Genomic DNA, 13,098 nt, shown 5'->3' with positions numbered 1-13,098 from the left:
ATGAGATTTAAAAAAAGTAAAAATTTGGCTAGGATAGAGAAACACTCTCCAAGTATCAAGCCTGCATGAGGATAAGGGTGGGAATTTAGCCCCGCAACCCAACATCCGGTCCAAAACGCCCGGGTTCGATCCCCTAACGTTGAGCTCAAAGCCTGAGACAGGTGCTGCCTGCCCAGCCTACTAATTTTTTGTAAGCGGGCTTGGAATCCACTTAAAAAACCTTCACCCGAGCCATAAACCCGATTGTAAAGCCCGACTCATATAATCAAACTCATAAGAGTCATCAGGCGATGAGATCTGACTTATCCGTTGGATTAAGGAGCTAGTTTTAGGATTTATTAAAACCTAATAGTGTTTCATTTCATCCTTTCAAGTTTCTTTGTCGACATAGTGAGAGAAACAGAGAGAGAGAGAGAAAAAAGTCGGAGGAATAAAGAGTGTGGTAGAGAAAAGAGAGGACGAATGAAGAACTAAGGGGGGGGGGGTAGTGGAGTAAGACTTTCATAGACATTTGACAGTCCACGAGAGTCTGAGGCACTCAAATCGAGACAATTGAGAGTCCGCGAAAGTCTGAGGCATTCAAATCCCGACATTTGAGAGTCTATGAAAGTACAAGGCATTCAAATGTGGACATTTTCAAATCCCCGAAAGTCAGTGGCATTCAATTATATATAAAATGTCCGCGGACATTGGGGGACTTTAATATTTGGTTGATTTTATAAAGGATCTGGATCCCAATTTGTCTTTAGAAAACACAAGAGACATTTTGGGAGTTCATCTTCTAAGTTTTACAAGGAAGGAGGAGAGGATCATCTCATCACGTCCAAACCGAGAGGGTGTCGCCGTAAGGTTAGTCGTTCGAATTTTAGGTTGTATTTTTCTTGTTCTACCACGAACTATCTCATGTATGAGATGATGGTAGATTTCCTTTGTTCAATAATACTTTGCTGGAGATGATGATGGTTCTCCAATAATACTTTGCTGGAAATACTATTGAATTTAAGTTTGAATCCAGGAACTATCTCATGTATGAGATGATGGTAGATTCCCTTTGTTCAATAATACTTTGCTGGAGATGATGATGGTAGATTTCTCCAATAATACTTTGCTGGAAATACTATTGAATTTATGTTTGAATCCATGAACTATCTCATGTATGAGATGATGGTAGATTCCCTTTGTTCAATAATACTTTGTTGGAGTTTCTCTAATACTTTGTCTAAGTCTGAAATGATAGAAATTACCATATGTTCATTTGTCGATAGAAATTACCATATGTTCATTTGTCTTTGTTCAACCTAATCATTTTGAAGCTTAAGCTTAAACTTTAGGTTGGGTTGAAATCACCATATGTAGATAGAAATTAACATATGTAGATAGAAATTACAACCTAAAATTATGAGTTTAGGCTGAAATTTTAGGTTGGTTTGAAATAACCATATGTAGATAGAAATTACAACCTAAAATTTTAGTTTGATAGGTTGTTTTTAAATCACCATATGTAGATAGAAATTTTAGGTTGGTTTGAACTTTAGCTTTAACTTTAACTTTAGGTTGAAATTTAGGTTGGTTTGAAATCACCATATCAACTCTAACTTTCAAATCACCATATATAGATAGAAATTACAACCTAAAATTTTAGTTTGATAGGTTGGTTTGAAATCACCATATGTAGATAGAAATTTTAGGTTGGTTTGAACTTTAGCTTTCACTTTAACTTTAGGTTGAAATTTTAGGTTGGTTTGAAATCACCATATCAACTCAAACTTTCAAATCACCATATGTAGATAGAAATCTTTGTGTCTATTCATGTATTATCATTCACATTTTATTGTTTTTCATTATCTTTTGTGTTTATTCTTGTATATTTTGGTTGTGTGAATATCATTACAATTTAGTGAGTTGGTGAGACCGTGACTATGACAATATTGGATACATCGAATGATGAGGATGCAAAGAAAAAAAAAACAACATTGGATTCTTCGAATGAAGAGGATGCAAAGATAGGAAAAACAACATATAGAGTTTGGACTGCAGAAGAATCCAACTTTTTATTGAAACTCTTGGTAGATGCAGTAGGATACAATTGGAGGGATAGTAGTGGATCGTTTGGTAAAAAATTGGTGGAGACTAGAATCTTACCGGCATTGAACAAGGAACATAATTTCAAAATATCATATTCCGAATATTTGAGCCGTTAGAAATTCTTCCAGAGGAGATATTGCAAATATGAGAAACTAATGAAGTTTAGCTCCGGATTTGGATTTGACTCAACAACTAAAAGATTTGTGGCTAGTGACGAAGTATGGGATAACTACTTCAAGGTGTGAATATGTTTTTCTATTTTAAATAATTATGTTTATGTTTAGTATGAATACTAACAAGTATCATTATTGGTGGTTTTGTTAGTCTCATCCAAAACAAAGATGCATGAAATATGAGTCGTGTGATGATTATGAAGATTTGCTCATCGTGGTGGGAAACAAGAGCGCTATTGGAAAAAGTTCGATTGGTTTGAACTTTGAAGAAAATGATGCAAGAGTTTATGAAGATAAGGATAGTCAAGACGCTCGTGCGAGTTCAATGCCATATGACTTCAACTTTGATGATGAAGGAAATTTTACATTGTATGACAAAGATGATTCTCCAACCCAACTAGATCATGAAGGTCGACATGCTTCTTGTGAGCGTACAAGTCCGAATATTCCTATTGCACCCACAAGAAAAAGACCTAGGTTAGGTATTGATGAAAGTGTTCCTAAAGACAAAGATATTTTGGAAAATATGTCAAGTGGAGTTGTTTAAGTTGCAACTAATTCGGAAGCAATTCGTGGTCTCATGGAAGAGAGGGAAAGAGAGAAAAAAAAAACACTTGTTTTGTTGCTATCATGGAAATGCCGGAATTAACTATAGATGGAAAATTTATGGTGGTGGGGTTGCTTGACACCAAAGATAAAAAAGAAATGTTCAAACTCCTAAGTCCCGAAGAGAGAAAGAGTTGGGTTTTTTCAAAGTTGTCCCTTTGAAAAATGGTTCTTACATATTTTGCTTTTTGTTGAAGTGTCATATTTTGTGAATTTTCTGATATGAAGCTTTTGTGTAGGTGATACAAGATATATTTGTATTGAAGCTTTTGTGTAGGTCATTTTGTAACTACAATAGGTGGAAAGTATAGACATCTCATATGACTATTTTGTAACTAAATAGGAATACTTGTTGAAACTTCTTGAACTTTTGTTAATGATATAACTTTGTTATTGCTTTAGATATTTTTGTTAATTCATTATTAAAATTGCACATATTTTCATATATGCTTATGTTTAGTTGTTCAGGTTCACTTGGCCACCTTGAAATGGACACAAGTAGTGAAGATTTTGTCAGGAACGGAGATGAAAATGAGTATGATGATGAAAATGAAATTTCTAATGATGGTATTGATGATAATGATGGTGATGACAACGACAACAGTGACATAGAAGAAGAAGAATTTAATACAAGCATTGAAATCATACTCGCAGGAGCTTATTCAGTAATATTTGTCGTGAAAAAGATAATGGATATCGTAAGTTCGGAGCGGATTAGATATCCGTTATCTCGTCGCCCAATTACCAGATTAGGGTATGATTTTATACACAAAATACTAAATGATGATCCAGAAAGATAGATGTATAGGAAGTATTCAGATGCATTTCGAAATTAGAAATTGCAGTAGGTCTATGTCGGAAAATGAAAATTAGGTGTATTAAAATTGCAACAGGTTTATGTCGAAATTCGAAATTGCAGTAGCCAGCAGGTTTATGTCGAAAAATGAAAATTAGGTGTATTAAAATTGCAGGAGGTTTATGTCAGAAAATGAAAATTAGGGATATTAAAATTACAAAACCGAACCAAACCGCTCATATAGGGTTCAGTTGGATAACCGAACCGAACCACAACCGGATTGACTCGGTCAGCATTTTTCAGTAACCGCTACTTTCGGTTTGGTCTTTGGATGGCTTGAAAATTTCGGTTATCCAACTCATGAACATCCCTCCTTTTAAGTCCAAATTTTTTTTGTGCTTTTCTATTTTTTTTGAGTAATCTGCTTTTCCATTTGTAAAGAAAAACATAGATGTGTACGTGCAAACAACAACCTAATTGAAGTCAACTTGTTTTCCCAAAACAAAAAACAAAAAGTCAACTAAAAACAACACTTCCACCACGACTAACTACCTGCAGGCCACACTCTCTGTTAGAAGTTATAAATATCATTTATCACAAACGACTGTAACAACCATTTCTCTAGCTCTCACAATCTTTAACCAACCATGGCACAACAGTATCGCCCAACAAGCAACACTAGTAGTAGCACAGTCACCCCTACAACTTCCTTATCACCCCTTCGAGAACAAATCTCCCTCCAAAACCCTAATTCATCTCACAACAACAAAAAACTCTCCAAACACATTAAATTCTTTCAACGTTTTCGTTCCGTCTTCCGTTCATTCCCTCTCTTAACACCATTAGATTGTAGAATTCCAGTCAATATTCTTAACGTCGGTGGTGGTGGTGGTACAGACAACAACCATATCCATACTGGAACTCGAATGACCGGAACTTTGTTCGGTTATAGACGTGCTAGAATTAACCTAGCTATCCAACTAAACCCTAAATGTTTTCCCGTGTTAGTTCTTGAGTTAGCAATACCAACAGCTAAACTATTACAAGAAATGGGATCTGGGTTAGTAAGAATAGCATTAGAGTGTGAGAAAAAACATCCATCTGAGAAGATTAAGTTGATTGATGAACCTATTTGGACGATGTATTCAAATGGGAAGAAACTAGGGTATGGAGTAAAAAGAGAACCAACTGAGGAAGACTTAAATATAATGAAGCTTCTTCATGCAGTTTCAATGGGAGCTGGTGTTCTTCCAACTGAAAGATCTGAAAGTAATGATCAAATGGTTGAAGGTGAGATGAGTTATATGCGTGCGAATTTTGAACGTGTGATTAGTTCTAAAGATTCTGAGACTTTTTATATGATGAATCCTGATGGCAATAGTGGACCTGAATTAAGCATTTTCTTTGTTAGGGTTTGATATCCTCTGTTCAGCACCATCTATCTTGTCTGTTCTGTGGATCTGACAGCATAAAGGGTTTTGGTTTGGTTATTTTTGCATGGTTATTAATTATGTGTCCTGTGATATTGTCTCATATGTAGTTCTATTGTTGGGGGCAATAGTTCTAATTGTCTAATCATCTTTGTAATGTGATCCTCAACCCTAATTAGAGTTGATGAGAGTTTCCATTTGAGAAAATGTTGTGTAGTATAATATTACAAAAAACAAATTTTTGTTTTCAAAATTAAATAAAAGTATCTCTTATTTAACAATTTCACAGTGATATTAATAATGTCAATGTTCTAATATTTTCAAAAAGATGATCCATTGTTCCAAACAGACGTTCTCTTTACACATGTTCTCTTCCTAAGTTAAATTTTGAAACATCTTCTCACATTTTTCTCCTCTCCCCATTCACAAATGAAGTTTGGGGTTCAATTTATCTTAATGAAACCATTCCCATAATGCCCAAAATATTTCTCTAACATGTAAAACTTAACTTATTCTTGGATCTTGAAGAATGTCCTAATCAAGTTCAAAGCCTTATGTTATGTAATCTTCTCTTATATTGTTGTTACAGGGACTGGTTAGCTTCTTTAATTAGCTATCACCTCTAGAATTCTAATATATAGGTCATTTGTAATGGATTTTTAAGGTTTAATACAATCTGCACACAGTTTTCTCCAACATCTCAATCCCCCTGCTTCAAACTCACAATAAAATTAAAGACAACCATTTAATTGCTAGTAACTACACATAACAAACATGTACAAGTGGATAAATTTGAGAAAACTAAACTCCTCATTGTAACTTTTCTAAGGCATCAAGGTGTATCATGGTTAAGGGTAAGATCATTCGTGTAAAATATCCTCTTATATATTTTTTATAACTCTCTATGGAATCATCTAGGTTTACCCTTTACCAAAATATTCTGTAACGTTCTTACTTGCCTAACACTTGGAAAGTTTATTAGGTTACCCATGGGTTTCACATGTGTCACTCCCATTTACATTGTATTCTCAATAACAGAAGTTCCAATGAAACTCTATAATGTAATAGAACAAGTTCCATGACCATTATATCCCATTCTACAATTCACTAGAATCCATGACGGTTTTACAATTGCAACCACTAGGCTCCATATACAATATAACATCTTACACCATATAAATGCTTACTAATAGTCAGAGAAGACTGGAGGTGCCTGTAAGATTTGTAATAGAAAGCTTGAAGGTGCTTTAAGATTTAATAAACTATTAGTTTGTTTGAAAATGTTGCCCGAATTGCCCGACCGACTCGGAGCCGAGGTCTGATGTGGCCCACCAACTCAGACCAAATCCCATTTCCCATAGAGAGAACATTTTTTATCCTTATTCAACTTGGGTCCCTCTTTTTGTATAATATTTCCCATCCTACCCTTCTTTCTCTCGTTCTTATTAGAGAGAGAAAACTAGGGATTTCAGAAGCTCGCATGCCAAGAGAGTAAAAATCGCAACGAGATCCAAAACAAAGAGAAGATACCATCTACTATTCATGTTATCTAATCGTTCCCCTTGAGTACGGAGAAAAATCAGCTGCCCTCATTCAAGAAAATCAAAAGGAAAAAATCGATGCCATGTCAGACCTCGGATCCAAGAGGCGGCCAACTCGGACCAAACAACATTTCTCTAGTTTGTTAGTTGGTTGCTAAAAGTTTGTTAAAAAGTTTGTTTTCACGTAAAGCGGTTGGTTATAAATAGTACACAAGGCTGTAATCATTGATCATCTTTGATTAATACGGTTTCTATTTCTGTTTTCTAATACAGTATCCGAGTGAGGTTAGGAAATTTTGATCTGACTTGATTTTCTTCCTTTTGTGAGAGGATGGGTAACTAGCAACCAAGAATATAATGTATAGGTCATCTCCACTCATTGCCAAATGATTTTGAGTTGGATGACCACAAACTTAACATGGGATCAAGCTAGGGGACGTGATAGGCTTAAAAATCACACGTGCTCTACGTCACCCGAAACAAAAATAAAAACACGTGTTAGGCTAACCACGCCACACTTGAGGAGGCGTGTGAGAATAGTCACACATGGGAGAAGGGGTAACTAGCAACCAAAATATAATGTATAGGTTCTTTCCACTCATTACCAACTGGTTTTGTGTTGGATGACCATAAACTTAACACCTTTCTTCGGCTTTCTCTATCTACTAAAATTTTCTTTGAAAATGAAGTTCATCTCTAACGGATTTTTTATCAACTTCATCTTCCTCTCTTATTCTTTCAAGCTCAACTAACTCAATTTCTAATCTGTCAAAATACGTTTCTGAAAAGCTCCATTGAACGAATGATTTGATGTGGAAAGATCAGTTTGAACCAATTTTGATTGAAATTGATCTGTATAAGTATGTTGATGGAACAATTGTATCTCCATCGAAGACTATACTAGATGGAGGAAGAAAAATGTTGTCACAAATCGACCTTCAACAGATCGATATCATAAGATGTACTTGGTCTGAACACTGCTCAAGAAATCTGGAGTTTCTTATCAATGATTTTTGTTGAAGAAGAGTTTTTAGTTACAACCCGGACATCAAATTCAACATATTAAGAAAGGCAATTCTTCGGTTCAAAATTATTTTCGAAGAATCAAATAACTTTTAGATGCTTTAATAGCAATTAGTGAGAAGATCTCAGATAAAGGGTATAATCAGTTCATTATCGCAATTCATAATAGAGATTTTAAGCAAACCTCTGTGAAGTCACAAAATCGACTTCACAAATAAGATCGAATCAACCATGAGAGAAGGTTAGTAATTTCGATTTTTCAACTACACCTTGTGGAATCTGTCGAAAGTGGGGGCATTTAGCTTCTAAGTGTAGATTTAGGTATGCACCATCAAAAGATCAGCATAAATATGATAATAACAGGAATAACAACCAAAACAACGACGTCACAGTAAATAACTTAAAGAAGAACAACCATCAATATAGTCAGAACAAACATAATTTTGCTAATTTACATCTTTATAAAGGAGAAAGCCCTGGTCATATCAAATCTGACTTAACTCCTATAAATGCTACTCAAGGACAAACTTATGAATGTATCATAAGAATTTGATTTCGAGGCGGCTAATATGGCAATTTTAGTGCAGAAAGATGAGGATCTGCATAATTCTCCTACTGCTACTGCTACTCCATGTTAAAATATCTTTCTGTATATGTTAAGATATCCCATATAATAATATTAGGAAATATCAAATATTAGAAACTAGTAAGATATTAGAAACTAGTAAAATATTAAGAACTAGTAAAATTAGAAACTAGTAGTATTGTAACTCTATAAATAGAGTCTTATATTTCTTTTGTAAACCATCAAGGAATAAAACAAGTTTTTTGATCAATTTCAACTTGGTACCAGAGCCAACGATCTTAAATTTGTTTTTTGTTAAAAAAAAAAATTTCAGATTGAAGGAGAAAGAGCCTTCATCTTCATTTTTTTTCATATCTTAATTCAAAAGAAGGGAAAAAAAATCCTTCATTAGTTTTGGTATTAAAAAGAAGGCAAAAAGACAAAACAATAAGTTTAATTGTTATTGTGTGATCTATATTGTCTTACAATTTACAAAATTTTGAGTTAGTAGAAAATATCTTCTCAAAGATTTAGTTTCTAAATTTTTCTGATATAAATTTTTCCTCATAATTAATATAGTAGAAAATATGGATCAGACAATTGGTACAATTTTTCAGTCAGGAGGATCCTTTAATTCAGTGATTAAGTTGAATGAAAAAAATTATGATATGTGGTCTCAGATCATGGAGATGCATATTGGTGAAAAAGAAAAACTTTCGTTTATTCGAGGTAATTCATGACCACCTGCTGAAGATGACGTTAAATATGAAAAGTGGTATGCAGAAAATAAAAAAGTCTCGAGATGGTTGTTGATGTCTATGACTCTAGAAATTATGAAGAGATACATTCGTTTACCTACAGCTCGTGATATTTGGGCTGCTTTATCCAAAGTTTTTTATGATGGATCTAATGAATTGCAAGTTTTCTCTTTGAATCAGAGGGCATTTTCTGCCAAACAGAATGGGAGGATACTCTCGGTTTATTACGGTGAACTGGTTGAGATCTTTAGTGAATTAGATCACCATGATAAAGTGATCATGGAAATTGAAAATGATATTGTATCTTATCGTAAATCAATTCAACGACAACGTGTGCATATTTTTCTTGCAGGGTTAGATGGTGAATTTGAACAAATTCGTGGTGAAATTTTGAGAAAGGATTCCATTCCCGATTTAGAAGAATGTTATGCTTTGGTTCTTCGTGAGCTTGTTCGACGCACAACGATGAACAGTGAATCTGAAATAAGTGATGCTTCCGCAATGATGATTCGAAATAAGACAAAAAATAATATTGTTAAAGCTATTTGTCAATCCGACAATCTTCTTATAAGTGTACCCACTGCAACAAAACTGGTCATACTAAAAATCATTGTTATGAATTAGTAGGTTATGCATAATGGTGGGATCATAATCGATAGAAAAACTCTAACAAACCCCTTGTAGCTGCACTTCTTGAGACAGAGGAAGAAAATCCAACTGTTAGGCAAGCTTTAGCAACGGTAGCCAGTACAGGTAAAGTAGAAACGAAGAGGGAGACCTTTAGAGATAAACTATGCTACGTGGAGCAGTTAGAGAATCACAGAAATCAACTAAACGAGTGTCTGCACCAAAAGTGCGAAGTGGAGAAGAAACTATCAAGTCTTAGCTCTCTATCTCAAGAAGGTACATCTGTAGATACAAGTATTTTGGTGAAGCAGTTGCAAGAAAAATTAAGGAACTATGAGTCTGAAGTCGAAGAAGCAAAGAAGTTGAAATCATCTCATCAAAATAATGAGTTATTAAAAGAAAATTTATTGGAAGAAAAAGACCGAAGAGAGCGTGCGGAATTCGAGTTACTTAAACAAGAAGAGACTCAATTTGATGTGAGAAAGTTGGAGAATGAACTAATGGCATGGAAGTCATTAACCAATGATATTCCTGGTGTTTCATGTCCAAGTGACATACGTATTAAGTTCACAAGCTTGTAGAAAGAGGTGATTGAAAATATGACGACAGTTGGTCAAGTAATCGCATCTATGAAGCAAATGGAGGTAACTTTGAAAGCAGCTGAACTTGGTAGACAACATGTAGAATTTGTGACCTCATTAGCCAACCAGAAGGCAGAAGATTCGGAATCTAAAGTTAAACGGTGTGAATTGATGATCAATTGTCATACTGAAGAAACAGCAAGATTAAAAACGGAGGCTACTGAATTGAAGATGCACAAGAATGTGAAAATAGAGAGAACAACAAAACAAGGAACTCTTATTTAGGAATTGGAGGCATCACTTGCTAGAAAGGAATCCTCCTTCAAAGAACTGGAAAGTAAATTATCAGAACAAAAAAAGGTCATGGCTCAGCAGCATATATAACGAGATAATCCTGCTCAATGAACGGCTAAACAACGAAGCACAGAGGCTAAAATCATTGGAGGAGGAGAATGACAAGCTCAGTGAAGAAATTTATGTTTTGAAGTCTAAGTCGGACCACGATGACAGTTTCAAGTCGAATATTTTCGCAATTGGTAGACAAGTTGGGCATGCGCGATATCTATGCACCAACTTGAGGGGGGTGTTGAAATATCTTTTTATATGTTAAGATATCCCATATAATAATATTAGGTTATATCAAATATTAGAAACTAGTAAGATATTAGGAACTAGTAAATATATTAACATAAAATTATTAGAAACTAGTAAAATATTAGGAACTAGTAAAATATGAAACTAGTAGTATTGTAACTCTATAATTAGAGTCTTATATTTCTTTTGTAAACCATCAAGGAACAAAACAAGTTTTTTGATCAATTTCAACTCTCGAAACACATTTGTACCAACAATTTGGTTAACAATTTCTGTTTCTGTTTTGTAATAGTTAACTTTCACATCATTGCTTGGTAGGAATCTAACAAGCCAATAAGTAGAAAGTTTCTCCAACATATTGTTTGTATGGGTATTTAGACAAAAAATACACAGAAGATTCAACTATAAGCACATGTCAAGTGATTGAGCAAAGGTTAGAAATTAAATGGAAAGACAATTCCGGAGCGGACTTTCCTTAAGACGATTTACCTGTAGTGCCCCTAACCCAAGTATAGGGTGTATATAGCAATAGGTCATGTAGGACCCCTCTTTTAACCCTCACCTTCTAAACCCTACTGCCCCCATCTGACCTTCTGTTTTTCTTTCCTTTTTCCAGCCGTGGGTTAGTGATAGAATTGGTGATCTAAAGATAGAGAGGGTGGGTTCTAGAGAGAAAGGGGCATTGGATCTTGAAGTGAGTGGAAGCTAAGGGAAGAAGAAGGAGGATAGGTGCTTGGTGATTTTCTTTCTTGTTCTTGGTGTGGAGCTTGGTTTGCTTTGGATCTAAGGTAGATTTCTATCTCTCTAGGACTTGAATAGCCATTTTTATAGAAAACCTAGACAAATTAGATAACACTACTAACCCTAGATTTTAGTATTACTTGAACATAGATTAGGGTTCTTGACACAAATATATATACACTATAAGTAGTAGATTTATATTCCTACAAACTTATTTCTAGGTCACTTTGAATCTCATCTATGTGTTTGATTTTGAGGATATTTGCTATAATGACCTACTTGATGAACTACACAATCTTCATTTACATTTTCATGCTAGATTCATGTATTACAATGATATTTAGGGTTAAACCTCTTTATTTGCCATGATTTAGTATATAACTCTTATAATTAGATGCCTCTCACTATTGGACAATACTCTTTATATAGATACATGAACGTATGCTAGAAGTCAACATGATATGCGAATTTTAGGCTATTATCATCATTGATTTATTACTTGCAAACATTATAAATATGAAACTCGTATGTCGTAATATGCTAACGAATATGATTTTCATTTATGTATGTTGTGGTGTGATGCTATTATATGTGTGTGATGTGATGGAGTTGGTGGGGAGTTGTGAGAATTTTGTGGTTGGTTCGACCCTCTCTACCGGATGTGATATTGGTATGGAGCGTTTGGGGTCGGCGCTAACACAATGGATGACCTTGTGGACCACATTCTCATACAACGTGGATACCAACTTGTCATATTGCTTTTGGTTGTTTATTACAAATGGTGTGATATTATGTATGTCTGACGTGATGGAGTTGGTGAAGGGTTGTAAGAGTTTTGTGGTTGGTTCGACCCTCTCTACTGGATGTGATATAGGTATAGAGCGTATGGGGTCGGCGCTCACACAATGGATGACCTTGTGGCCCACACTCTTACATAAGGTGGACACCAACTCGTCATGTCGCTTTTTGTTGTTTGTTACATATGTGGTACAATTTATTTCTAATGGTCACAACTCGGATACTATACTTGGACATCTTCTCATGATAAGTGGTTGTCTATTTGTTTTGGTAGCTCTTGAAACTGTCTATTGAGGCTTTAGAGGTTTCGAAATCTACTTGTTGGGGTCTGACCCAACCTTTTATTTTTCAGGACAAGGAAATCGGGAAGTGCCACCTGCTTGAGTCATAGTTAGCCTTGGAGGAGTTTCTTTCGTGGTTTTCTTTCTTTCTTTAGGTAGTTATTTGGAGTTGTATCTCCTAAACACTTGGTGTTATTTATGTTTTATCTTGTCCGACATTTGTGTCTATGATTTAGAGACATCCTGTGAGTTTTGAGAAACTTGGTAAAGTTTCAGTAGTTGATTTATTGTTACTTTTTGAGCTTCATGTTTGATACTATTTGTCTCCTTGATGAGTATATCGTATATGTTTACTGTTCTGTGAAAAAATGCTTTAATTTTAGGTTTTCATGGCGACCGACGTGAAAATCTGGATTTGGGGTGTTACAAAGTGGTATCAGAGCTCTAGGTTCATGAATCCTAGGGATTGTGTCTAGGGCTATTAGACAGTTAGAAGCAG

The 13,098-nt window shown here is 34.9% G+C and overlaps 1 protein-coding gene, 1 long non-coding RNA gene and 1 pseudogene across 2 annotated transcripts; all 3 read left to right on the top strand.

Annotated features, from left to right (window-relative positions):
- Positions 1-728: 728 nt before the first annotated feature.
- On the top strand, positions 729-3,265 carry LOC147566871 (uncharacterized). Its single transcript, XR_015237501.1, has 3 exons — positions 729-849; positions 1,911-2,324; positions 2,410-3,265. It is a non-coding gene; the product is annotated as an uncharacterized LOC147566871 (long non-coding RNA).
- An 87-nt stretch (positions 3,266-3,352) lies between these two features.
- On the top strand, positions 3,353-5,078 carry LOC147566870 (uncharacterized). The gene is made up of 3 exons (XM_086655937.1): positions 3,353-3,562; positions 4,320-4,605; positions 4,693-5,078. The coding sequence occupies exons 1-3, from the start codon at positions 3,353-3,355 to the stop codon at positions 5,076-5,078; spliced, it is 882 nt and encodes a 293-aa protein (XP_086512063.1).
- Positions 5,079-9,052: 3,974 nt separating this feature from the next.
- Positions 9,053-9,636, top strand: LOC147566869 (uncharacterized; annotated as a pseudogene).
- The last annotated feature ends 3,462 nt before the right edge of the window (positions 9,637-13,098 follow it).

The sequence above is a fragment of the Eschscholzia californica genome, unplaced genomic scaffold (genome assembly GCF_041429995.1).
Source record: "Eschscholzia californica isolate CP2 unplaced genomic scaffold, dmEscCali1.0.p SCAF_1, whole genome shotgun sequence".
NCBI classification, from domain to species: domain Eukaryota; kingdom Viridiplantae; phylum Streptophyta; class Magnoliopsida; order Ranunculales; family Papaveraceae; genus Eschscholzia; species Eschscholzia californica.
The sequence above is the reverse complement of the archived record's forward strand: the minus strand, read 5'-3'. Positions and strand labels throughout refer to the sequence as shown.